This window comes from Lissotriton vulgaris, chromosome 7 (assembly GCF_964263255.1).
Source record: "Lissotriton vulgaris chromosome 7, aLisVul1.2, whole genome shotgun sequence".
In the NCBI taxonomy this organism is placed as follows: domain Eukaryota; kingdom Metazoa; phylum Chordata; class Amphibia; order Caudata; family Salamandridae; genus Lissotriton; species Lissotriton vulgaris.
The window spans coordinates 405,318,724-405,344,654 of NC_141695.1; the positions used below are offsets into that span (position 1 = coordinate 405,318,724).

The 25,931-nt window shown below is 48.2% G+C and overlaps 1 protein-coding gene across 1 annotated transcript in view; it reads left to right on the forward strand.

The window, feature by feature from the left end:
- PRKCG (protein kinase C gamma) overlaps positions 1–25,931 on the forward strand; it is a 1,238,195-nt gene that overhangs the window by 1,060,012 nt on the left and 152,252 nt on the right. Inside the window, exons 7-9 of the mRNA XM_086928695.1 lie at positions 22,276–22,410; positions 23,660–23,750; positions 25,685–25,714. Coding sequence (XP_086784821.1) covers positions 22,276–22,410; positions 23,660–23,750; positions 25,685–25,714 — 256 coding nt within the window. The remainder of the gene's footprint in view (positions 1–22,275; positions 22,411–23,659; positions 23,751–25,684; positions 25,715–25,931) is intronic.

Below are 25,931 nucleotides of genomic sequence, written 5' to 3' on the forward strand. Positions count from 1 at the left end.
TGGGTCTCCTCTACCCACCTTCCCTGTGATGGATCCGCATAAACCCGGGATAAAGCATCAGACTTCCCCTGTTGAGCTGCTGGCCTATACGTGATGGTAAAATCGTATTCATTGAAAAACATCACCCATCTCATCTGCCGGGGAGTCAAAGCCCTGGCAGAATGGAAAAACTCCAAGGGGTATATTATCAAGGGGGTTTATCTCCACTTTTGTGGCTTTAAAAGCCAAGAAAGCGGAGATAAAATTATCTCCCTATTACCTAGCTGTCGCTAACACCAGTTAGCGACAGCTAGTAGGAGATAGCAACCATCTTGGGCCCCACTTTGCATGTCAGTGATATTTATCACTAATGACATGCAAAGTGGGCGTGCCAAGATGTTAGAGACTGAAAACAGTCGCTAACATCGCTATCTCCTATTACCAACTTTTGGAGATATTCGCGCTAAGCGCGAATATCTCCAAAAGCTAACACCTGCCCTGAGCAGTTCTTAGCCATGTTATCCAATGGGAGGTGGATAACATGGCTAAGAGCATTAGCTCGGTAATGCATGAATATCGCTGAATTTTCAGCGATATTCATGCATTGCGGCGATTTTTATCGCATTTGCATTAAACCTTGGTAATACCAAGGTTTATTTGAGGTAAAAATCGCCGCAGCTCAGCGGTAAATTTTTATCTCTAACCAAGCAATAGCGATAATTATCGCTATTGATTGGTAATATGCCCCCAAGTTCTTATGATCCGTATAGATCGTAATGGGGTGACGAGCCCCCCAAAGATAGTGTCGCCATTCCTCAAAGACAGCTTTATGGCCAATAGCTCCTTCTCGGCCACAGTTTAATTCTGCTCAGCAGGGAGTAATTTTTTTGAGAAAAACGCAATTGGATGCATCAACCCAGTCTCACTGTCACGCTGAGACAACACACCCCCAACTGCCAGCTGGGACGCGTCCGCCTCTACATAAAATGGAAGGGCAGGATCAGGATGCATTAACACAGGAGCAGATGTAAATTGCCCAATCAAACATTCCAATGCTAACTGTGCTGCAGGCGTCCAATCAAAAACCACTCCCTTCTTCAACAAAGTAGTCATAGGCAAACAATTTCTAAGAAATGGCTGATAAAACGCCTATAGAAGTTGGCGAATCCAAGTAGCACCTGTATATCCTTGACACATGTGGGTATGGGCCAGTTGATAATGGATTTGATTTTCCGGGGATCCATCTTAATACCATCCGCCGATATCAAGAAACCCAAAAACTCAACATGTGTCGCACCAAACGTGCACTTATCCAACTTGACAAATAAACGGTGTTGCAACAACTTAGACAAAACCTGCGAAACATGAGCATCATGTTCTTCAAAGGAACGGGAAAAAAACAAAATGTCGTCAATATAAACGATCACACTGATATCCAAAAACTCACGCAAAACCTTGTTTATAAAAAACTGAAAAGCAGCAGGGGTGTTACATTAACCAAAAGGCATAACACAACACTCAAACAAACAAAACTTAGTGCGGAACGCCGTTTTCCATTCGTCGCCCTCACGGACGCGAACGAGATGGTAAGCACCTCTGAAATCAAGCTTTGTAAACACCCTGGCATGTCGCAGCTGATCTAACAACACCGGTATGAGTGGTAATGGGTACTTGTTCTTTATTGTTAATTTATTCAACGCTCTGTAATCCATGCATGGGCGGAGATCACCCTCCTTCTTAGGTATAAAAAAGATGGAGGAGGATACAGGCGAAGAAGATGGTCGAATGAACCCATACTTCAACATTTCGTCCAAGTACTGCCATAGATGTTTCTCCTCCGGCTCCGACAATGCATAAACCCTACTACAGGGCAAAATGGCCCCTGGAACCAAATCAATGCGGCAATCAAAAGCCCTGTGAGGGGGCAAAACACACGCCTGATCTTCATCAAATACTTCCTTGTAAGCCACAAACGAGGAAGGCAAGCTGTTCTGAACACAACCACTCACTGCACACGACAACGGAGACACCCAGTCAGTCGCCTCACAATAGCAGTGCAGAAGGCATCATCGAGCGTGACCAACCTCCGCGCCCAATCGATCCTAGGATTATGGGCCTGTAACCAGGGCACCCCGAGTACCACCCCAAATGCTGGAGCGGCTATAAGATCGAAACAAACAGTCTCAGAATGCCCATTATCGAATGTCATCAGCAAAGCTTCGGTCTGCCGGACGATTGACCCAGAGGACAGTTCTGTCCCGTCAATGGCCCTCACGGGTTCAGGTTGTTTCTTCATAACACACGGAACCATCAACATCTCGGCCAAACCAATGTCCATAAAGTTCCCTGTGGCCCCACAATCCAATAACACCGACAAGGATGCTCTACCACTAGATGAATATGCAAAGCAAACTGTCACTGTGAAATGGTGCAGGACTCTTTGCACTACCCCTTGTACATCATTAGGATTGCAACTGCTACTCTCAAGGACAGAAGGCCTCTCACACCCCCCTCCCACGAAAGCCACAGCCTTATTCACTGTTAACCGGGACGGTTTCACAGGACACTCTCGAGCAAAGTGCCCACACCTCCCGCAATACAAACACAACTGCAACAATCGCCTTCGCTCCTTTTCCTCCTTAGTTAAGGGACCCCGCACCCCACCTAACAGCATTGGTTCAGGATCTGTCTTAACATCCCCACTTTCTGGTGTATCTCTCTTGGTTACAGTGGTCCTCGGGGTTAAAACCTGTTTTTCTCCCCCTTCCTCTCGCTCAATCTATGGTTGAGTTTTACCACCAAATCGATGAACTCAACACAATCTTCGGGGGGTCTACTACCTGTGAGACTATATCCTTTAAGTCTTCGCACAAGCCCTGGTAAAACAAAGATGTTCTTTTTGCAATGGGCCATTGAGTTTCTGCTACTAAGCGGTTAAAAGTAGCCACATAAGCCAGAAGGTCCTGCTTCCCTGTCTTAGCTTTAGCAATTCTGCATCGCTTGCTTGCATAAACTCATGCTTAGCGAACAGACTATGCATCTGGAGCTTGAATGCCGGAAAGCTACTTAACACGGCGTCATTGTTTTTGACTAAGGGGACCGCCCAACCAGCAGCTGTACCCGAAAGATATGAAATCACAAACGCTACCTTAGTAGTGTCATCGGGAAAAGCAGCTGGTCGACACATGAAGTGCAAATGGCACTGATTCATAAAGATGGCATATCTACTACTGTCCCCGGAAAACCTCTCGGGAGCAGCCAGAGGCACCGGCACAGGAGTGTTAACAGTAACAGACAAAGGAGACCCACTCTGCCCCTCACTCCTCTCGTACTTAAATGTAGCTGGCTGAATAACTGGGGTCTTAGCCTTCACTGAGGGATCCCTCCCTCTGCTCTTGGTGTTTTCCTTAACGCTGACCTCACTCAGTGTCAACCGTAACTCATGATTCTTTTGTCTAAGGGATTGGACTTTACCCTGCATAAGTGCTAAGGCCTGCATGAGTTCCTGCATCGAAGACGCCCCTCTTGTTGCCTCCTCAACCATTCTTCACTCGGGCGGTGTATCAATTCGTGGGCTTGGTTTTCTGCTTCGTTGCCAACCAGCCAAACACCGCAGGAGTAAAGAACGTCCCAATCCCCTACCCTCGCCGTGACCCCCAGCACCCACAGATATATTCCGGGTGGTGGAGAACACGACACCGGGAGAAGGTGGGTAAACAAAACAAGGGAACCCAAGGTCTTGGGGAACACAGCTTGTCTCCTCTTGTTTCCTGGTAGCACACTGCTTGACCCAGTCGAGACCTCTATAAAAGAAGAAGGGGGACAAGATTAGACAAACCCCAACTGCAAAACTAGTGCCAAGTACACACACGAACCACCGACCTCCCTGCTTACCCCAGTAAAAACACGGGAGTAGCTTGATACGAGTCCGGAAAACAATCCACAGCTTCGTATTATTTCTTTCTTGTGTAACCCCGGACCAACCACGCCCCCTCGGGAAACACCGAGAATGACAAAGGGGGTGGTGATAGCAAAAATACACAAAGAAAAGGACTAAATAGGGATAGGGGAAAAAAGGTGTCTAAGGATACATAAGACACCCAAAAAAACCCTGTCTTTAAAATATACACGAAGGTAGCACAAAAAACGGCCGTTATTCAGCTCCTTCGTGAAACCACCCAAAGGAAACACAACAAGATGGTTTGCGTACAAACAAAAAAATAAAAATAATGAACACAAGGAAACGCAGCCGCGTATCCCGAAGCGTCACCGAAATTACAAAACAGGTCCCCACTAAGGGTTCAGAATTGCCCAAAGATTTAGTAAACAGGATAAATTGGAAAAAGGAGAGCCAAATGACCGCCCTCTAAAGGCCTGCTGTAAAAGACCTCAATGGAAAGGGAACAAGATAGGAAAACAGGAACTGGAAACACACGGCAAGGGACCATCAAAGAAACCAAGCACCGGTTTCCTGCGGGCAAGCCCTTTTATAGCGAGCCCGAGGGAGCGTCCATAAATTTGCATATGAACTTGGCACTACACGCTAAAACCAGTGACCGGGGGTCTAGACAGAAGGCATCCGCCCTCCCTGAACCCCAACAGGTGTGAATAAAAAGCACGCAGCCCTGGGCATTGTCCACTTCTGGAAAGCCCAATGTCTGCCAGGGTGGCGCCTCCCCCCCGCCACGAGGCCGACGCCGTCCAAGTTAGTGGAATTGCCTGACATCCTGTGCACCTGCCATACCCCGGCACGCTGGACCACAAACCTGTCAGGCCCGACCCTATGCAGCCAGGCCACATTAATCAGCATCCAACACTGGCGTGTGTCATGGAGGGCCCACCACGTGCCAGTGTAAGCTCCAAGCCCGAGGTCCACGAACCAGTCAGCCTTTCAGACAACCGCTGTCCCCCCGACGCTGGCCCACATTACTCCTTTCTTATTTACATATTCTACCGGCGACCTCTGCGGCTCAGTAGGACCCATATGTGATACGGTGTCCTGGCTCCTGAATGGCAGTGACCCCAAATCTGGGACAGGGGCCACAGCACCAGACCCCATTTTATCAGTGAGGCATAGTGCCATATGCGCATCTTGCGACACATGAGCCGTGCGGCCACAATCCCTGTCCAACGCCATCCGGCGAGCTGTGCTGCTACAAACCCTGTCCAACGGCATCCGGCGAGCCGTGCTGCCACAAACTCTATCCAATGCCATCCGGCAACTCGTGGATGAGGGACCAGGACTACCCTGCAGACCAGTAGGTCTCACATCCAACACCTAGCCGCGAATCACAAATGGCTGATTCCACACCAGTGGTTGCACGGAGAGGAGTAAGAGGAAGATGCAGCTCAGTACTGACGAAAGCCGGGTCACAGTCACGGAGGTGACCGAACACGTGGTGCCACTGAACCTGGACTACGCAGGCCGGTTGGGCCACCAACCTATGCCGGCCACACTCGGTAAAGGGCCCGTGATGACCGCTGCCTCCGGCCTACACTGCTCTCGGCCTAGGCTGTGCTCGAGTAGGTCATAGATTTGGAACTGAACATCGAGTATGCAAAGGCAGATTACACATCATTGCACGCAAGGAGAGGCCTAAGAGGATGTCAACTTGCATCTTGGTGGAGAGAAAAGGATCATCGTTACGGAGGTGTTCATACACTACCGACAACTGCCCTGATGTCACTACCACTGTGCAGCGCAAGCCAAAGACACGTGGCTTTGGGCCACTGCTCACAGCTGCCAACGGCCTAGACTGTGGTCCAGTAGGTCACAGTGTCATGATTCAGCAATGGCGGAGTCAATATCAGTGCACCGGCATCATCGCAGTCTGCATTCTCACTAAGTCTGTTCCCCAACATTCAAGGACACTCTCTGGTCGAACAGTGGTGGTGTCTGAGCCTATGGACTAGGGCGCAGTTTTCACCCCCATGTAGCTGATATGCAATTGGTGGTGGCAACGGGCTGTCACATTCCACACCTCCATTTGCTGCTTACGGATAAAACCAGACCTTTCGGCGTCTTGCCCTGGAGGACACCTTCCACTGTCCCCCGAAACACTCTGAAACATACACCCCGGACAATGATGGTTACCTTCTCAGGTCGCATGGCCCATCTAACTGCACCACAAGTCACAGTCCCGTGGCTGGGTGCCTGTGCCAACCGCAGTGCATCCGGGGCCACTACTGGTCAATTCCAGGACCCCTTCTCCGGAGACATAAGCTGGCCCTGAGGCTTAGGCCTTGGGGTCATCAACGCCATGACTCTGTGGCCTTGTCCTGTGCGCAGCCTTTGGGCCCAAATACATCCCACCAGGGCTCCCACACCAAAGCGAGTCCAGCCCGACCCGGACGACGCATCACCGCAGGAGGCACACGTCACCACCACCTCGTGGAGAAGTGTGGCTCACGGTGTAGAGCAGGCAGACCCGGAAGCTGTGGTCAGACCCGGGACCAGGGTTCAATTCCCGACGCGGCAGGATCTTGAGCTCAAATGTCCACGGACTCAATAATTCTCGCTTCGGTGCCTGCTCTAATCATGGGTTCTCACTCTGCAACTCTGGGCATTAAGCTTGCTTAATCTCCACAACGGCCCTTCTGCGGCGGGATGCCTGCCTTTCACCTTGGGGATGCCCTGTAGGGGCTATCTCACAGGGAAAAGCCAGGACGGGTTCCCAAGGCAAGCGCCGGGAAACCTCCGGGTAGCTGTGCGCTCAATAAATGCAATAATAATAATAATAATAAGGACCACCTCCAAACGCCATATGCCAGAGTTGAAGTGGTGGTCCTGACAGACTTTGTGGTGGCTCAGGCCTGTCGTGGATGCCATCATCGGCCTGATTCCCTGCTCAGCACTCCAGGTGCCAGTGACTAAGTGCACCACAGGCCATTGCCTGTAGCTGATTGTGTTTTGTGCTGTGGAGCGGTTGCGTAGGTATGTGTCCTCAAACAGTGTGGGGGCCCAGAGACGTTGATGGTGAAGATAATACAGGTCTGACACACACCACTGCATCTGCATCAGGAATGTATCAAAGGGACACAATCCGAGACTTTTTCTGCACATGAGCACACTCATCGCTAGTATCCTCTGCCCAGTGCACGGCGACTCACAGACACTTCTGTTTGCATGTTGGCTGTCCTCTGGACTTTATACGGCTCCCCCATGTTGCTCAGCAGTTGACTCTGTATTGCATGTGATTTCTGTTTGCGTTGCACTGGTGTCCAATGTCCAAGTGGTTGCCAACACCAGACATTCCATGCAGGTTGGCTTACACTCACCCCACACACATCCGGCACAGGGGTCACGGTACATGTGGCCCTGCCAATAAAGGGTCTGGGCGCATGTGCCCGTAGCCAGTTCAACATGATCTCTGCGTGTGTCCCTGTTGTCTTGTAGTATGCATGTAGGCCTTGGGCCCTACAACTTTACATTTTATGGTGTACATCAGATGCAGACATTTCACCGGAGGCAGCGGGTTAGGGTTTGGACATGTAGCTTTGTCGTCACCCACTCAATACATGAGGGGAGTGGCCAGGGCCATCGTACACACTGGTAACATGGGTATGTGACTGCTAATTGCGTGCCCCTGGGTGTGTTTCTGTGCTGTGAATGTGCATCTGCATGGATCTCTATGGCAGCGTGGGTCTCCTTAGTGGGGTGTGGGTGGGCCCTGAAGAGTGATAGACCACTACGCATGTGTCCTGGTCCGCATTCCATGGGTTCGGCCCCCACCCATACCTTTTGAGCCACCTCCTTTTGGTGTGCTGACACATGGCATTGGGGTGCCATGTGTGGGTGGGTGAAGTGTCGTGAGCCAGCTGTGCTTGCAGGTGCGTCCTGCTGTGCAGTCTGTTGCAGACTCGGTGTTCCCCCCTGAGTAGCTTGGCTGGCCGGGTCCTGGTGGGGGGTTGCGTTGGATATCCATTGGCTGTTGTAGGGCATCGGTGTCAACTGTTTGGTGGTCCTTTCCGGCATCACTGATGTGTTGTGCTCTGTGCTGTGCTGCAGGTGTTGTGTGCCCCTCTGCGATGTGAAGGGGAGGTGTGTGTTGCCTCTGTGTTGAAATATATGTTGGCGCATTGTGCTAGTTTGCATGCAGACTGTATGGCAGTGTGCATTGTGACTATTTTGGGGGTGCTGAATGTGGAAAAGGTAGGGCCGATTTCGACCGAGAACCTTAAGTATTGCCCAGCGTTAGCCGCCTCTCATACCACTCGAAATTGTCAAACAAAGAGGCAGGCGCTGGAGACTGGAAGGCAGGAAACAGGAGTTTATTCTGACGGAGCAGAACACGTCAAAACAGACAACAGGGTATCTTCTTGAGGTGCTCTAAACGCATCTCTGAGGCCTGGCCTCTTATACACAGGTTTATGGTCTTTATTACAGTTTATTACATGTGGCACATTCTTGTAAATACTTTGAAGTACAGAAAGACATCCTCGGAATCGCTGCTTCAAGCCCGTTCCCACACACATTTACAGTAGAAGTCCCCACCCCGATCTTAGTAGGTGATGACTGTCGCGCAGCTGGACATTCCGCCGATTCCCGGAATGTGTGTGGTTGATCGGATCTCATGGGGTGGGGGCATTGATCAGTTGTACATCCTTTGAAGAGAGAGGCTTCCTACCGTAATGGGGGCAATAAACTGTATCCGCCGGGCCAGGTGGTGGCCTGGGAGCGAGCAGGACAATCGGGCACAGAGGAAAGGGGGGTTCATCAAAGGATGTATGATCATGAAAGGGATGAAGGGAGGTGTTGGCTGGGTACAGTATGTGACTCCGAGGCAGGGTCGCCCTGAAAGGGAGGTTTATGGCCCAAGCATGTGAGAGCGGGGGCTGTCAGCGTGCGGGGGATGCTTGCGAGGTTAGAGGGAGAGAGAGAGAGAGAGAGAGAGACGCGCTGGCTATCGGCAGTGGGCAGAGTGGCCATGACATTCAAAATGGCTGCTACTTACGCGCACATATGAGCCTGAAAAGGGACAAGATGGCGCCGATAATGTTGATGTCGCGAACTAGATTTTAACAGTCCTCCCTTTTCAACATATCTAGCCAGCTTGTCAATCTATGTCTATCCCCATTATGTTTCGCACTTCGACCTCGTACATAGCTCTCATTCGTTCGGCTTCAAAGTCCAAAGTCTTGGGGCAGATACAGTTAGTGCAAAGTGAGCACAGGGGGTGCAAGCATTGAACACCCAGGCAGAATCCACATATTACAACAATCGGTATTAATATGATCATAAGCAACCTCCACCCCCAGTCTTTTACGGTGCTCCAAAACCAACTCCCAAGCGACCATTCTTCTTGTTCCTGATAAACTTCTGAGGAAAGTCTGTGGAGGTGTTCAATGGCTTTGTACACTGAGGGTGAATTGTCCGGTATGTAGGTGCAACAGTTGGACCCAATGATATGACACGCTCCTCCACGATCCGCTAGAACCACATCTAGAACAAGGCGGTTCTGAAGAGCCACCAGGCGGACCGCCTGAAGCTCGGCTGTATTGTTTGTGAGGATGCCAGCTGTAATGTTCATTGTTGTTTCAACTGCCTGGGTCAAGTGTCGGATGGCACGGCTGTTCGCTATCGGACCCCAGAGTGGAACAAGTCCCTTCATTGCGTCCAGGAACTGTGCTCCGGTGGAGTCGGCTTGCTCAATGTCCTTTGCTCGCTTTTGTTGGTGATGGTTTGCTGGAGCCACATAGGTCAGAGGAAGGATGAAGTCAATGTAACAGGTACCCCCCCCCAGCCTTTGGGGAGCCAAGTGTAGGCTTTCGTACCACAAACAAAGTACATATTCAGAGAAGTGACAAAAGAGGGTGGATCAGTTGAGCCCAAAGTTCTGGTAATGCGGCAAGCGCTGTGGCCTACCAGCTGTGTCCCAAGGCCTTCGATGCATACAAGACCCCAGACATTGACGACAGATAGGGCCATGTCAGGGTGGCAGCTGTTCGTTTCCGGAGGTAGGAGAAGGTGGGTCTGGCTGGGTTGTTGAACACCTGCATCTCAATCCGTTCTTTGGCAGGGATGTCCATATGAATAGAGTCGTTGGATGTCAGAGGGCAAAAGGGGGCAGAAGTTCTTCCTGTTTTGTTCTGCCACACCCCATGATAAAAGTGTTCCATAGTTCTGCTGGAAGTGGCATTATCTCTGTAACTCTCTTGCAGGAGAATCAGCCAAGCGAGGCAGGAACCGTGAACAGAGAAAGGTGAAGGAATGAAGGGGATGGAATGTCCGGTGGCGTGGGGTAACAACCCACAGATCCAGCAGTTTGTGGCATTGGCGGCAAGGTGGTGTTGGTGCAGCAACTGCACGAAGGAGTTGTTCCAAAACTCCTTACGTCTTTCTCGGAGTTGTGGTGAAAGAGAGACCAGGTTGTGTTCTTTCATTGTGGTAGGCTGTGCAGTGGTTAGAAATGTCTTATGAGCTGGTGCGCTCTCTTCCACGATCCAGAGGGTGGTCATGAGGAGGAGGCAAAAGAGAAGGGGGATAAAAAGAGCAATAGTCTTTGAGCTGTGTATTTTGTCAGTCTTTGGGTTTCTGTAGTGGGTCTTCGGATGTCTGGTTGCTTCCATCATCTTCGTGTCGGGGGCTTCCATCATCTTCATATCGGGCGCTTCCATCACCTTCAAGGGGATCAGTAGCGGACAGAACCACAAACTTCGTTTAGCTTCTCTTCTGGCAGCCTTAGTAGTGTTAGGCTACCGCTCTGAAATTGTAACTTAGTCAGCGGTCTGCTTAGCCGAAGCTCCCTCCTTTCGTCGCAGGTTATACCCTTCTCTGGAAGGCACAGTGGGATCGGGGAATTCTGCTAGTTCAAGTGTCTCTTTATCGGGGTAACAGCTATGGGATGGTAGATCTTTGTTCAGGAGCTCTTCTTGGGTGGCCACGTCTTCGGTCGTTGTCAGGGTTGAGAGGATCTTTTTGCAGTGGTGCGCATGTAGCCAGTTCCGTTTACCTTCCACTCAAAGAGCTGTACGGGTGGTGATCAAAACTTGCCAGGGGCCCGTCCACTAAGGTTCCAGACTCTTTGCACGCTGGAAATTACGTATCAAAACGTAATCACCGGGTTGGATATCGTGTCCGGGGCCCCTGGAAGCATCAGGAATAGCATGCAGCACCTGTTGATGGATAACAGACAGTGTCTTAGTCAGATTGTACAAATAGTCAGACATTAGGACGTCCGGGACGTCGTGAATGGATGTCGGTTTCGGGGCGGACCAAATGCTCATTGGTCGGCCGAAAACGACTTCGTAAGGGGTCAAATGGTGTTTGGTGGGGGTGGAACGCATTGATAGCAGAGCCAGTGGGAGGGTGTCTGGCCATTTCAGTCCCGTGGTAGCCACTATCTTAGCTAGTTTGAGCTTTAGTGTGGCGTTATGTCGCTAAACTAGTCCAGCAGATTGGGGGTGGAAGACTGCATGAAATTTTTGTTTTACACCCAACCCTTTCAAGATGAGTTGGATAACCTCGGCTACGAAGTGGGGGCCATTGTCGCTCCACAAAATTCGACAAAGGCCGTAGCGAGGGAAGAATTCCTTCAATAGTACCTTTGCAGTGGCAATGACAGTGTTGTCGCGAGTTGGATAGGCTTCCACCCACTTGCTAAAGGCGCACATGACAACAAGTACATATTTCAGGCCTTGGCATCTTTCGAGTTGGATGTAGTCCATCTGTAGGACTTCAAATGGATGATTGGGGACCCCAAACCCTCCCCGGGGTACTATAGTTCCTTTCCCAGGGTTGTGTTGCAGGCATATCAGACATTGTTGGACCAGACGTTTGGCTGAATCTGTAATCTTGTCATTGTGCCAAACCTTGGAGACAAGTTCGGCCATATGGGGTAGATCCTATATGTGCAGGGGAGTGTACCATGGTCAGTATGGGGATCAGGTACGAGTTGGGTAGCAGCCATTTGTTCGTGTCTTTTGTCCGCCAGCAGCCTTCATCGTCTTTCAATCCCATCCGTGCCCATTCAGTCAATTCTTGTGGTGAGCTGGCCATCTGGATGTCCCTAATAGTCTCGCTAGCGTCCGTCCATTTTTCTGATTGTGATCTAGTCACGTACATGCGTGTCGTCGTCCTATTCTCGGCTGTGGTCCGGGCAGTGATGTCGGCCAGTGCATTCCCCTGCCCAATGATGTCTGTCACCTTTTTGTGTGCCTGGCATTTGATTACTGCAAGTTGCTTGGGAAGGAGGACCGCTTCAGTCAGAGCGGAGACTAGATCTCCGTGTAAGATGGGTGTGCCATGTGAGGTCAGGAATCCCCTCTCCTTCCATAGGAGCCCAAAATGATGAACCACCCCGAAGGCATACTGGCTGTCGGTGTAAATGTTTGCTGTGGTTCCTGCTGCTAGGATTAAGCATGAGCGGGAAATCCGTTACGCTAGCGGATTTTGCGGATTTTTGGGAAATCCGCAATCCGCGAATTTTGCGGATTTCCCGCAAAATCCGCAAAAAAAAATCTGCAAACGTAACGGGTTCAAAAGTTGAACCCCCACTCATGCAACTATTTTACAATGGCGCCAGCAAGCTGCCAGCGCCGTTGTAAAATAGTTACAAAGTTAGCTTGCACAGGAACCACTAGATAAAACGAAGCAAGTGCTGCTTTATTTTATCTAAGTGCTTCCTGTGCCAGCTAACTTTGTAACTATTTTACAACGGCGCTGGCAGCTTGCTGGCGCCATTGTAAAATAGTTACAGGCACAGCCTTACACAGGTCACTCAAGGGACCCCTGCGCCCTTCAGGGCGATTGCATAGTAACACAAACATGGTCACTTGAACTAGTTGATGCTCAAATTCAGTGACTCATTCATTAGCCCAAAAACAATCATGAGCGTCTTCCAGGCTGGACAGGTGTGCCTCTTCCCAAATCTACCGTGGAAAATCAGCTGTGATGCTGGGTAGAGGGCGGCCTTTGCATGGTCGCTCAAACTAGTTGATGCTCAAAATCAGTGACTCATTCATTATCCCAAAAACAATCATGAGCGTCTTCGAGGCGGGACAGGTGTGCCTCTTCCCAAATCTACTGTGGAAAATCAGCTGTGATGCTGGGTAGAGGCCTTTGCATCCTTGACTTTCATGAGCGCAATCCCCGTGCTGTTCCTGTGACCAGGAGCTTCTTTCTCTTCATATAATTGTGTTCGCCCGGGTTGCTGCAAGTTCGCACGCGTTTTGTACAATTTCGCAATTTGCAAAATTGTACAAAACCCTCGCGAACTTGCAGAAACCCGTGCGAACATAAAAAAAATCTGCAAATTCGCGAGAATTCGCGGATTTTGCGGATTGCGAGTTCGCAAATCCGCAAAATTCACGAACGCGCGATCCGCAAAATTCGCCCATACCTAGCTAGGATACATGCTCGTGTGAGGGCAATCAGTTCTGCTGCCTGTGCAGATCGTTGTGTGATGCGGGCGGTCTCTACTACAGTTCGGGCTGTGGTAACAGCATAAGCAGCTGAGGTGGTGCCATCGGGTAGTTTGATGCAAGAGCCTTCCACCCACAGTTCTCCGTCAGGATCTGGAAAGGCAGTGTCTCGGAGGTCAACCCTACTCCTAGTCTGTTCGTCCGTGAGGGTCACACAGTCATGTATAGGGGACACATTGGGATCGTTCTCTGGTAGGGGCAACAGAGTGGCCGGATTCAGTGTGGTACATCTTTTCAATGTGATGTGGGGTGCAAGCAGAGTCAGTTCGTACCTAGTCAGTCGTGCTCTAGTCAGATGTTGCGTTTTAGTCTGGTTCAGGAGGGTGTCGACCGTATGGAGTACTAACACAGTGAGGGAGTTCGAGAGTACGATCCCCTCACTTTGTCGGATAGAGATAGCAGCGGCAGCTACAGCTCGAAGGCAGGCAGGCAAAGCTCTGGCTACAGGGTCAAGAGTGGCAGAGAAGTAGGCACATGGGCGTTGCTTGGGGCCGATGGACTGAGTCAGGACAGACAAAGCGCACCCCTCCCTTTCGTGAGTGTAGAGGGAGAAGGGCTTTGTGTAATCGGGGGTTCCTAGGACGGGGGCTGAGCAGAGGGCATCTCGTAGTTCTTTGAAGGAGGATTGGCATTCAGGGGTCCAAGGGAGCGGGAAGGGGACATCTTTAGCCAGCAGGGAAAGCAGTGGTTTCACAATGAGGCTGAAATTTGGCAACCACTGTCGGCAGAAGGAGGTGAGGCCTAGCAGGGAGCGAACTTGTTTCTGTGTTTTAGGGACAGGAGTTTCGAGAATGGTCTGAATTCGATCGGGTGTAAGCTTTCTCCCGTCTTTGGACAAGAGGTGGCCTAGATAAGTGACCTGGGGTTGGCAGAATTGCAACTTTTTCTTGGAGACCTTGTGGCCATTTTCCGCAAGGAAGTGCAGGAGTTGTATGGTGGCTGTGACTGCAAGTGGAGTGGTGTCGGCCGCCAAAAGAATATCATCGACGTACTGTATCAACACCACTCCATCCGGTAACTGGACTGCGTCCAGTTGTCTCTTGAGAGCCTGGCTATAGATGCTGGTGCTTTCAGTGTAGCCTTGGGGTGCTCGACAGAATCTATATGAGCGGGCTTTTAGGGTGAAGCCGAAGAGGTATTGGCTGTCTGGGTGGATGGGGATAGAGAAGGAAGCGTTCTTGAGGTCAATGACAGTGAAGGTGGTGGCAGTGGAAGGAATTAGAGTCAGAATAGTGGTGATGTCTGAGACTACGGGGTACTGAGGCACAACTACTTTGTTGACCTCTCGTAGGTCGATGATGAAGCGGTATGCTTTCTCATCTCCCTCCCCTTGCTTCTTTATAATGGGTATGATAGGGCTGTTGTAAACATTGCTAACTACTTCCTCTACCACTCCTGCATCTATAAGGGACTGGATAATCTTTACCAATGCCTTCTCGCCCTCTGGCGATATCCGATATTGTGGAAGTTTCGGAATTATTGCGTCTTGTCGAACAGTTATGTGCACTGGGTCGATCATCATGTTTCCTACGTCCGAGTCAGTTTTGGCCCACAGATATGGAGGTAGAGTGTCAAGTAGGGACAAGTCAGCATCAGTGATGGAAAACATGCGTCGGGTGGGACAAAGTCTGAGCAGAGTCGGGTTATCATACAAAAAGACTCGAACTCCATCTTGCGAACACCTAATTGTAGCTCGGAAATGCTTCAGTAAGTCAAGTCCCATAATGGCATCAGGGGTGTTGGACGAAAGCAAAAACGTCGTGTCAGTGGTATTATTTTCTAAGTCAAAGGAGATTGGTGTAGACAAGGGATTAGTGGAGGGCGTTCCATCGAAACCTATTGATGTTACAAGTGAGCCAGACAAGGGTGCCCTTGGAATCAGTCGTTTAGATAACGCACTATGTGTTGTGCCAGTGTCTACCAGAAATGGAGACTTCGTACCCAGGACCTTAGCGGTGACATAAGGACCTTGCTGGTCAACATAGAGCTCGACTGGATCCCTCCCTTGCCCTTGGCAGTCCTATGCGAAGTCGTGGGTGTCGTCGCAGTCAGACTGTTGATACTGGTTCTGAGGGGGATGGTCAAATGTGTTCGGTCTGCTTGGCCTGTCGTTATTGGTGTCGTTCGTGGACCCTCGTCCCTGTTCTCTATTTCTAGACCCACCTGCTACATCTCTTGTGTCCCTATTCTTATTCATTTCTAACAGGACCGGACACTGGGATTTCCAATGGCCAAATCCCTTGCAAAATGCACACTGGTTCTCGTCAATGTCCTTACGTCCAACATAGGGTGCGGTGTACGGTCTTTAGGGGTGGGTTTCTAGGAGCATTCGATTGGTAATTTCCCTTGTACTGCTCTCTTCCTATAGTCACCCCCTGCAACTGCGCGATCATCACCCTTTCCTTCAGGTCCTTTTTCTTTTTCTCTGTCGCCCTATCATTCTCGTTCTTCTGATGCTCGTAATACTGGGCCATCTGAAGGATAGCCGCAGGCTTGGAGGCCGCCCAACTACTTTCGCTAGCCTGTAGTTTCTGAGAGACCTCCTGTGACAGATCTTTAACATAGTTCTGGACAAACAGATGATGTCCGGTTGCAGTGGTCATGTCTTGGCCGCTGTAATCGGAAAACACTGTTTCAAATCGGGAGAAGTATTCTGATACGTCTTCCTGGGGTTTCTGGCGGCAGGCCGTTACTATCGACCAGTCCACCTTCTTTTCTGGGATCAGGGTTTTTAGTTTCTGCACGATCTTGTCTGGGAGTTCTAAAATGGATTTCAAAGGTTTCTGTCCAGGCTCTCATTGTCTGTCTATGCCATCGAGTTGTGACCAGGTATGTCCGAACAGCTCAAGGTGGTCGACTTTCCGGATTTGCTTCCACACATCAGCTGGCAGACATAACCCGAAAAACAAATCGATGTCAGCTAGGTTCATAATCGTTGAACCTAGGGCTGTGCCTAATTCAGTGTAAAAGGCAGTGGGGTTTTTTCGTTAATCAGGTAGGGATTTTCGGAACATCAGGATATCTTGTCGATCCCATGGTTGGTAGACCCAGTTATACACTACCCTCCCTCTCGCATCTTGATGATTAACGTCATCATGCGTTCCCTGTCCTTGTGGGGGAACCCAGTAAGGAGCGGCCTTATAGGCATCATTGTATTCGTTTGTTCGATTCGAGGTTCGGTCGCTACAGGAGTTGTCGTTTTAGCTTCCATCCTCTGTTCAGTGAGGTGGCGGAAAACTTCAAGCGTACGCGTGAAGAGGTCCGTCACGTCACACTCGCCCTCATCCCCATTGTCAACTTTTCTATATAGAGTCGTAAGGCCCTCGGGACCTTTGTCTCGGTATCGGTCCTCATAAGCATTGAGGGTGTGGTAACAAAATCGCACGACAAAGTGTTGTCTGTTGCTATCGGCATATGAATTGTACATATCCATTACGTACTCCTCGCTCTACTTTCGTTCCACCAGTGTCTTTACTATCTTATCGATCCCTGCTCGCTCATCCTTGCTCAACCTGTTCATTCTAGTGGAATCTTTCTTCCGGGTCTCAGGGTTGTCTAATGCAGCTGCTTGCGCTGCGCTGAGTACGAGGGGTTGGGCCGGCGCGGAGGCCGTGAGGACCGAGGCCCTGGCACTATTCTCATCTGTGCTTGGGGGCTGCGGATGCTGTGCTAAGGGTTGGGAAGGGGCATATGGAGGGGGCATGTAGATGATTGGAGGACCTAGTAATAGATCATCGTTCGCTCGCTGCTTCGAGGGTAACTCAGGGTAGAGCGTAGAGGGTGTTCTAACTGGACACTGGCTAGATGTTTCAGACTCTTGCTTCTACTTGGCTTCCTCTCTTTCCTTAATCTCTTGCTCTAACTTTCTGGCTGCTAAGTGAGCTGCTTTTCGTAGCTCTTTCTCTAATCTGACTTTGTTTCTCTTTTTCCGTTGTTCTGCTTCTTTGCGCCACATGCCGAGACTATCAAGCATAGTGGGCGTTGTCTTATTGTTTCGAAGGGTGGTTTCCAGCAAGTTTATCTTTTCTTCATCGAAGGATCCTATCAGTGGCCACTGACTTTCCTGATCCTTTTTTGTATAGTTGTGCCATAGCTTGCTATAGGCTATAGCGACTAGTCCATGCTTCATGAACATGTCCTTATTAGGGGTGCCTTCCAGTGGAGCTGGATGGTTCATCTCTAATAAGCGGTCCGGGCTGAACCAACTACCAATCAGTGAGGAGAAGATAGGCATGACAGATTACAACGGGGGACAAAGGTCCGCACTACCTATCCTTCACTACTTGCAAAGACTAGACAGAATATTTCTATTCTACGTTAGTTGCAAACAGAGAATATCTCAAAAGAACCAATTTCGAACAGTCAATGTTCGGGCAATCAATCAATCAGTGGGGAGAAAAATAGGCACGACAGATTACAACGGGGGACAAAAGTCCGCGTTACCTACCCTTCACTATCTGCAAAGGAAGAAAGAATATTTCTATTCTTCCCCGTTTCCAGGCAGAGAATATCTCAAAGAACAAACAATCGAAGAGTAATACTAGTATTTTCCAAACAATCGTTTCGCAATTTGTCGTGCTACACGACCTTACCCGGACCACATGGACAGTTTCTTGTCTTCCGCTTCCAGCGCCCGATTGTCCTCTATTCTCCGTAACTGTCGCGGCACTGCTGATGGTTCCCAGTCAGGACCGTAGATCACTCGAGTGAGGTCTGTTCGGAACCGGTGAAGTTCGGATGATCGGCTGCCAGACGAGGGTCTATCGGGCAGGTGCACTTCCCGATCGTTGCAGTCGTTCACTCTGTCGTCAGGACCTCTCCCACTGGATCCACGTGTCGTTGATGGGCCCCACGTTTGGGACGCCAATTGTGGAAAAGGTAGGGCCGATTTCGACCGAGAACCTTAAGTATTGCCCGCCGTTAGCCGCCTCTCATACCACTCGAAATTGTCAAACAAAGAGGCAGGCGCTGGAGACTGGAAGGCAGGAAACAGGAGTTTATTCCGACGGAGCAGAACACGTCAAAACAGACAACAGGGTATCTTCTCGAGGTGCTCTAAACGCATCTCTGAGGCCTGGCCTCTTATACACAGGTTTATGGTCTTTATTACAGTTTAGTGTGGGCCGAAAAAGGTATACACATAGTGAATGACCTCTATGATAATGGCAGACCCCTGCCCTTCTCGACATTGCAAGAAAAGTTTAACTTACCACCCATAGAATTTTACCAATTCCTAAAACTGAAAGCCGCTATCTCCAAATGCCCCCTCAACACAGACTTACCCTGGCTTGTGTCCCGGCTACGAATACTATACCATGCTGACCATTTTGTATCAAGAATATATAAATTACTCCTCCCCCTACCCAAGACGCCACATAGGCTGACCGAAATTAAGTGGGAAGCGGAACCTAATTCCACAGGCATTGCATTAGACTGGGAGGTGATACACAACACCGCACTGACTAACAAGATATCCCCGATCCTATGTCAAACGAAATATATGATGTTAAATAGAGTGTTCTGGACCCCCCAGAGATTGTTTAAATGTAAATTGAGGGATACGCCTACCTGTTGGAATTGCCATAAAGCTCCTGGTGACTTGGCACACATGTTTTTTCATTGTTCCCTATTACGAACATTTTGGAATAAAATATTTACTTACATTCAACAAGTGCTTGGAATCACGCCTGTCCAAGATTTCATATATGTAATTTTAGGTCCTCTGGAAACACAATTGCCGGACATTCATGACAGGCAACTGCTTGATATTATGCTGACATTGGCGTGCAAGGTCATTCTTTACAAATGGAAAAATTTTGATGACATCAACTTCAAAATGTGGCTGGAATGGCTCTCATTTTTAAGAGGGGCAGATAATCCTGCACTACAGTCAGCTACTTGGAAGCCCTCGAACAAAAAACTCTGGAAATCCCTGGATACGTCATCCTCCCACTTTGAGCCACCATGATATGCATCTCAACAATTGACTTTTCCGAACTGTATATAGGCGGAATTTGAGGTGTTGCTTGTGGTTTTATGTACTTACTGCATATTCTCTGCTGTGCACACAGTGTACCGAGTCTGAGAAAACCAACTACTATTGCCCTATGGATACACCTGTCCTCTTTCTTCTCACCTCTCTCTTCTCTTCTTCTCTATCCTTTCCCTTCTCTACTTCTCTTTCTCTCTCTTCCTTTTCTTATCTTCTTCTCTTGATTTGCTTTTTGATTATTGTAAGTGTCATGATACCAAGAATTTGTTCATTTGTACCTTTAAAGATTTATTGTATTGCCTTTATTTTGGTCCTTCTTCAATAAAAAAGATTTGAAATAAAAAAATAAAAAAAAATACTTTGAAGTACGGAAAGACATCCTCGGAATCCCCGCTTCAAGCCCGTTCCCAAACACATTTACAGTGGAAGTCCCCACCCCGATCTTAGTAGGTGATGACTGTCACGCAGCTGGATATTCCGACGATTCCCAGTATGTGTGTGGTTGATCGGATCTCATGGGGTGGGGGCTTTGATCAGTTGTAGATCCTTTGAAGAGAGAGGCTTCCTACTGTATGGGGGCAATAAACTGTATCCGCAGGGCCAGGTGGTGGCCTGGGAGCGAGCAGGACAATCGGGCACAGAGGAAAGGGGGGTTCATCAAATAATGTATGATCATGAAAGGGATGGAGGGAGGTGTTGGCTGGGTACGGGATGTGACTCCGAGGCAGGGTTGCGCTGAAAGGGAGGTTTATGCCCCCAAGCATGTGAGAGCAGGGGCTGTCAGCGTGCGGGGGATGCTTGCGAGGTTAGAGGGAGAGAGAGAGAGAGACACGCTGGCTATCGGCAGTGGGCAGAGAGGCCATGACATTCAAAATGGCTGCTACTTACGCGCACATATGAGCCTGAAAAGGGAAAAGATGGCGCCGATAATGTTGATGTCGCGAACTAGATTTTAACACTGGATTCTTCTGCGGGTAAGTGTAAATTTGGACTACATGACGGAAGCAAGGTTGTACGCGTACATTTCCATTTCACTGTTCCCGGCTCTGTCCGCTGTAGTGGGCATGTTCCTATGCATGTGCGAAGCCAGTTGTGTCCTCTGTTCTGCAGTATCGGGTTTGCACGTAGCTCCACAATGTCGTCAATGTGGGTGTGCTGTTTGTGCAATGTGTGTGTGCTGCAGTGTGCCAAGGGGATCTGGGACATGATCCTGGGTGTTTGTGGGTGTGCAGTGTGCTAAACCTCGTTGTGCATGTATGCCATTGTGCCCATCTCCCCGTCCCTCCAGGCCCTGTTCGTTGCACTCCCTGTTGGTGTTTTGTCAGGTCCTCTCGAGCTGTGTCCGTACTCACTACTCCTTGCATCGTCTCCACACTGATGACTGTGGCCTGGGTTTCCTCCAGCACCTCCCTTGGTGCTGGACTGCCACTTCCTGTCGCCATTGCTGCCTTCCTGTTGGCAGCAGGTTGGTGCCTGGTTTAGGTTGTCACGTCATGCCGTCGCCTATTGGCCTCCTGAATTTGCCTCCTCGGCATTCCGACTGCATTCCAGGTGGTCTGCTTGTGGGTCAGTTGCTAGTAGGGTTCTGTCACCTCCGTGACGCTGGTCTTGTTTTCCTGCTGTGTGCACCCCGTCTTCCTCTCCCTTTTCCCCTTTGGCCATCCCCGACCCCGTTGTTCCTTGCTGGTGGTCTGTGGGGGTTGTGGGGTTTGAGTTGGCCTCTACGCTGGGTCAGGGTGCATCCATGTTGCTACGTGATTTGTCTTGTTTCTGGTGTATTTTTTCCAGGCTTTTTATGGTGCATTGTCCCACCAGACGCGTGGGATTTGCAGGCCTGTGGCTGGTTTTTGCTACTTTTTGTCCCGCGGTTGGACTCATCGTATGTTATATAACATTCGCGTATCGGATTTTAGCAGCGAGGCATTGATTTTCACGCTGATATTTGCCACGTTATCTGGTGTCTATCACATGCTATCGCCTTGTTGTGAATTCCACGTTGACAGGGGGTTATTTTCCAGCGATAGGCTGCGTTCTTTAAATTTGAGTTACGCTACTCTTGTGGTAGTTATCACACGTTCTTGTGAATATACCCCCCTGTGTTTAGTTGCTTGCACAGTCATGCTTCTCATAGCACATGTCCCGAAATGTTGAAGCAAACCACTTATTTAATATCAAGCATTGAACTGAAGATGACAAATCCCTTTGATAATTTCAGATAAGCCTCGTAAAACTCTTGTCATTTTGTGGATTCTACAAAGGCTGAATGAGTGCTTATGTGTGTGATGGGGTGTGTCAGTGTGGTCTGTTCCTTAACCTTCTGTCAGACTGTGTGTGAGGTCGTGCCCTCAAAACTAGGACTGCTCTAATACTTTTCTGTATTTATGATATTTTGATTTTTTTACACCTTTCTATTATAGTCAATATAAACTATACTGTTACAAGATGTCCACATTAGGAGCAGGGTTGGTTTGCAAAAAGTGTAAGTTCTTATGTGATTAGCCTCAACTAAATGCATTGTTGGCCTCCCCATCAAACATCCCCAACATGCACATGGTGCGCACGCATGGACTATAGTCGAAATCCAACCGGTCCTCTAACAAATTTTAAAAGTATATCCTTCTGAATTGTTTGTTTCTTTGTTGTTAGGTGTTAGTGTTCTGAAGTGTTCAATGCTGATAACTGTATTTCTTGTCGGAACTTCAATTTTATTAACCTTTTCCATGCTCATGATGCAGCGAAGGGGCTAATGCCTTCTTATATTTTATGAAGCCCCTTGTAATGTCACACTCAGAACTGTTTGTCTCTTTTGCAACTTTCTAGTCCTGAGTTCCATGAAGAGTAACATTTTGTTTCTTCTTGTTGTGGTTGAAAACATTTTCCAGCGCCTTGAGACCAGGAGACATCGATCGACGGCTGTCAATCGAGGTCTGGGACTGGGATCGCACCACCCGCAATGACTTCATGGGATCGATCTCTTTTGGCATCTCAGAGCTTCTGAAGAACAATGTCAATGGCTGGTGAGAGTTTGGGTCCCATTTGACTTGTGTTGGCTTGAGGAGGTGACCATTCAGGGAAGGGGTCCTGGGTAATCAGAGTGAACTTTCAATGAAAATGACCACCAAAAATGAAGTTGGAAATGATTGTTGGAGTGTGTGTAGAGAAAGCTTCACATTGTCCATGTGTTTATGAGGGGTAATCTGTGTCAAGGGCTTAGTCGCCCAGTGAAGGATATAACTTGTTTTGTGCAAATATTTGGGGTCATGTGAGGTAACTATATTCATCAATACAGAAAATCTATTAAACTGTATGTAAACATTACAGTTGTTTCAAAGACCAATTAGTTTATCTCTCATTGGCTTGGACACTTTAATGTGCAATGTATTGTACTGGTAGATATAGCTGAATATTTCTAAAGTGACATTTACGTTTGCCGTGCATGGGTGTGCGTAACAGCAATGCAACTCACCGTAAAATACCAGCTGCAGGTGCACAAACTCACACGAGTGCAAATGTGTAGCTTTCTGCAGTTCACAATACTCTTCCAAGCTTCACCTTGAAACCGAGAGGCAAAAGACATTTTTGTCACAAATGTCCTGAAGTTGCATCGGAATTCTTTCTTTAGGAAGTAACCCTATGGAGATCACTTATCTGTGTTGAGTTTTACTTTTTGTTGTTGTGCTGGTGCTTTCTGGTGTGTCATCTATTAGGAAAACGAACACAATTGGAAATCACCTGGCAGCAGAAAGTAGCCATCCCTCTGGTGTCCTTCCCGGCATGTAGGCAGGGAGTTTGCTGTGCAGGAATCTCTCCCAAATGGCCCAGTGTTAAACACAAACTTGTCAGCAACTTCTATGATGGAAGATTCCTGATTTTCACTCTTTCTTTTCCTGCTTTCCTACCCGTTTGGGGTTTTCTGTGTTTGCCCATTTTCTCCATTTGTCTATGGTATTTTGTTTCCCCTCTGTCTCGACATATTTGTTTTTCTCACTCGTGCTTCGATTTTGCTTTGCACAATTTCTGTCCCTCCCATTGGTCTGTATGTTCTCTTGGCTGACGTCTCATATTCTCATCTCTCCATCTTGACGTTTTTTCGTTTCTTTCCCTCACAATATTTTTTGGTTTTCTGCTCATCCACCACCCCTTATCTCTCTGCTTATTCCGTAATGCACTCCTGTTGTCTGGCTCTACCTTCTCGTCTTTCTGTTTCTCTATCTCACTCAAACTCCCCCTGCACCGTCTCGTCTGTCGCCCCTCTGTTCCTCTCAGGTACAAGTTACTGAACCAAGAAGAAGGCGAGTATTACAATGTTCCAGTAGCTGATGATGAGGATGACCTTGGACTGCGGCAAAAGTTTGAGGTATAAGTCCTTGCTGTGCCATGCAATTATATCCAGCATAATCCTGGTCCTCTCTTTGTGCCCTGACCTAGGTGCAGGTTGCAGGCTTCTCTGGCTTGCAAAAACTCTCTCGGTATTGCTTTCTTGTGTATTCTCCTTGTGTGGGAGGATGTGGGTGCTGCTGGGGCATTGTGGGTTGGTCTATTTACCTTCTTCTTCAGCCAGGAGGGGCTGGTGTATGCCTGCCCAATGTTTAGAGGTTGAACTGGTGGGAAGATGAAGGACTGTTGCAGTTGTATTGCTAGTAGTACAATTCAGATAATTCACTTTGGCTTGGTTGGAAATGTTTTATTTTCTGTTTCTCGAATTATTTCTGAAGAATTTTTGGCAGGCATTCAAAAACGCGGTAATAGGACTTTTTAAACCTGACCCTATACATAAATGGGATTTTGAAGTGAAAATACTGTTATGGCAGTAATGAGAATTTACAGGAAAAAATTTCTTTAATTAGATCCCAAGGAAAACGTTTATTGCTCTCTAGAGTTCATGGCAGACTATCTTTTCAAAGGATTTCAACGTTCCTGGAAAAGCAAAGCTCTTTCTGTTTTGAATTTAGATGGAATTGTGAGTCACAATCTGCTGAACTCGGGTGAGGCTTTTGCATTGCATTACAACAGAAGGGAACACATCCTTTACTCTTTGAATTTCTGTCAAATTTCATCTATGGAATATATCCCTTCGCAATTTGCCCAGAGCTGTTTTCTGTCCGTGTCATGTAGGCTTGACATGGCTCGACAGGGCCCTGCCCATGCTCTGCTGTTCTTCCAGAATATACACTGCAAAACAGCATAGTTACGCAGAGAAGATTCTGCGAAGGAGGTAACTTGGCTTACATTAATGCTTTACGTTTTCTCTTCCTCTTTTCTTTTCCATCGTCTGCTTCTGCGACCCCACCCACCAGCACACCTTTCTACTTTGTTTCTTTACTTTACGACCTCCATTATATTCATTACCACTCTGGGCTGACTATTGCTTCATTATGCTCTTTTAATCACTCTTCCTTTCATCCTTCCTCTTAGACTTTCTCTGATTTTTCTTTCCTTACATTGTTCCCTGCTTTCTTAAGCACTATTTTTCTTTATAGGGTCCACAGCTCTTGTTTACATTTTGCTTCACACATACCCTTATTTTTGGTCTTTTTTCTTATTTTTCTCTGGCATTCTTGATTTCCCTTTCTTTCTTACTAGTACTGTATTCGCTTCTATCGTGTTTTCTTTCTTATTTCTATCTCCCTGTTTATGTGTATATTAATGCTCTCCCTTCTTTTCAACCTTTCTCCATGACAGCTGATGCAGTATCTCAATCACTATCTCCCCCACTTCCTCTGTCTACTGATTTTTCATTGTCTCCCAGTCTTCCTCACTCTCTCTGTCTTACTTGCTCACAAAATCTTTCAGCTACCTCTCTCTCACTCTTTGTCTCTGTCTAGTACTTTTTTTTTATCTTGCACTGTTTCACCCTGTCCCTAACTAATTCTTTCTGTTTGATCTATCTGTATTGTCTCCCTCTCCATCTCCAGTCTCAATGGCGCTTCCCTCCTCATGTCTGTTTTTTGTGTCTGTCTACACCTCTGCGGCTCACTATTTCTCTCTTTATCTCTATCTCTTTCTCACTCTCTCCTCTTTTACTTCCCGTTATCCTCTTTTCTCTGCCCACTCCTTCTACTCCAATAGCCATCCTCATTTTTGCCAGGTCTCTTCTCCTGTCTGTTTTATTACGACATTTACTCTTCTTCCTTTGTTACCCTTCTCAGCTAAACACTTTTTCTCTGCCATGTACCTCTTCGCAACTTATTCTCTGTCGCCTACCTGTTTAAGGCTTCTCACAGTCAATGTTGATGTGAATTTTCCAGTTTTTCTAATTTGCACTTAATCGATCTTTCTCATTTCTTTCAGGCATGCAACTTCCCCCTGGAACTCTATGAGGTAAGTTGTCCTTATTCTACCGGTATGTACAGTTGAATGGATGGATGTATGGATGGGTGGGTGTATTGGTGGATGGGTGGATGGATGACACTAGTAGCGCAATTTGAAGTGCTGCATCTTCATGTTCTAAATGTCATCTACAATCGGCTTTAAGTAAACAAAAGAGTTTCGATCTAGCCAATGAGGGTTCACATCATGAGACTATTGGCAGCAAATT